The 441-nt window shown below is 63.5% G+C and overlaps 1 protein-coding gene across 1 annotated transcript in view; it reads right to left on the reverse strand.

The window, feature by feature from the left end:
• FSD1 (fibronectin type III and SPRY domain containing 1) overlaps positions 1-441 on the reverse strand; it is a 19527-nt gene that overhangs the window by 13456 nt on the left and 5630 nt on the right. The window contains exons 2-3 of the mRNA XM_014949670.1: positions 293-388; positions 46-177 (exon numbers count right to left, since the gene is read on the reverse strand). Of these exons, the coding sequence (XP_014805156.1) occupies positions 46-177; positions 293-388 (228 nt within the window). The remainder of the gene's footprint in view (positions 1-45; positions 178-292; positions 389-441) is intronic.

Here is a 441-nt window from a genome sequence, read left to right on the forward strand (position 1 = left end):
GGCAGGGGACACACACCCACACCCACATGCAGGGTGGGCACTGACCTGCAGCTCGTAGGTGCGGCTGGCGCGTTCCTGCTTGATCTTCATCAGCATCTGGTCCTTCAGCTCGTCCAGCAGCGCGTACAGCGACTGGAACTCGTTCTCCAGGTCCTCCTGTGCCCGCGACGAGTTGGCCTGGTCACAACGCCCCAAGGGGTGTCAGCGGGGTGAGACCCCTACCCAGGACCCCCAGTGTGTGGTGGGGCAGGGAGGGGAGAGTCCCCAGGGGGAGGGCAGGGATCCCCGGTACCTCCACATTCTGCATCATCTGCTTGAGGGAGTAGATGAAATTCTGGATCTCCTCATTCTTCACGGCCAAGGTGGTGATGATCTTCCGCAGAGACTCCTGTCCGGCCCCCCCCAGCCCGTGGTCAGTGCTCCCCAGACCCCAGCTCCCCT

Source organism: Calidris pugnax, unplaced genomic scaffold (genome assembly GCF_001431845.1).
Source record: "Calidris pugnax isolate Ruff unplaced genomic scaffold, ASM143184v1 scaffold173, whole genome shotgun sequence".
In the NCBI taxonomy this organism is placed as follows: domain Eukaryota; kingdom Metazoa; phylum Chordata; class Aves; order Charadriiformes; family Scolopacidae; genus Calidris; species Calidris pugnax.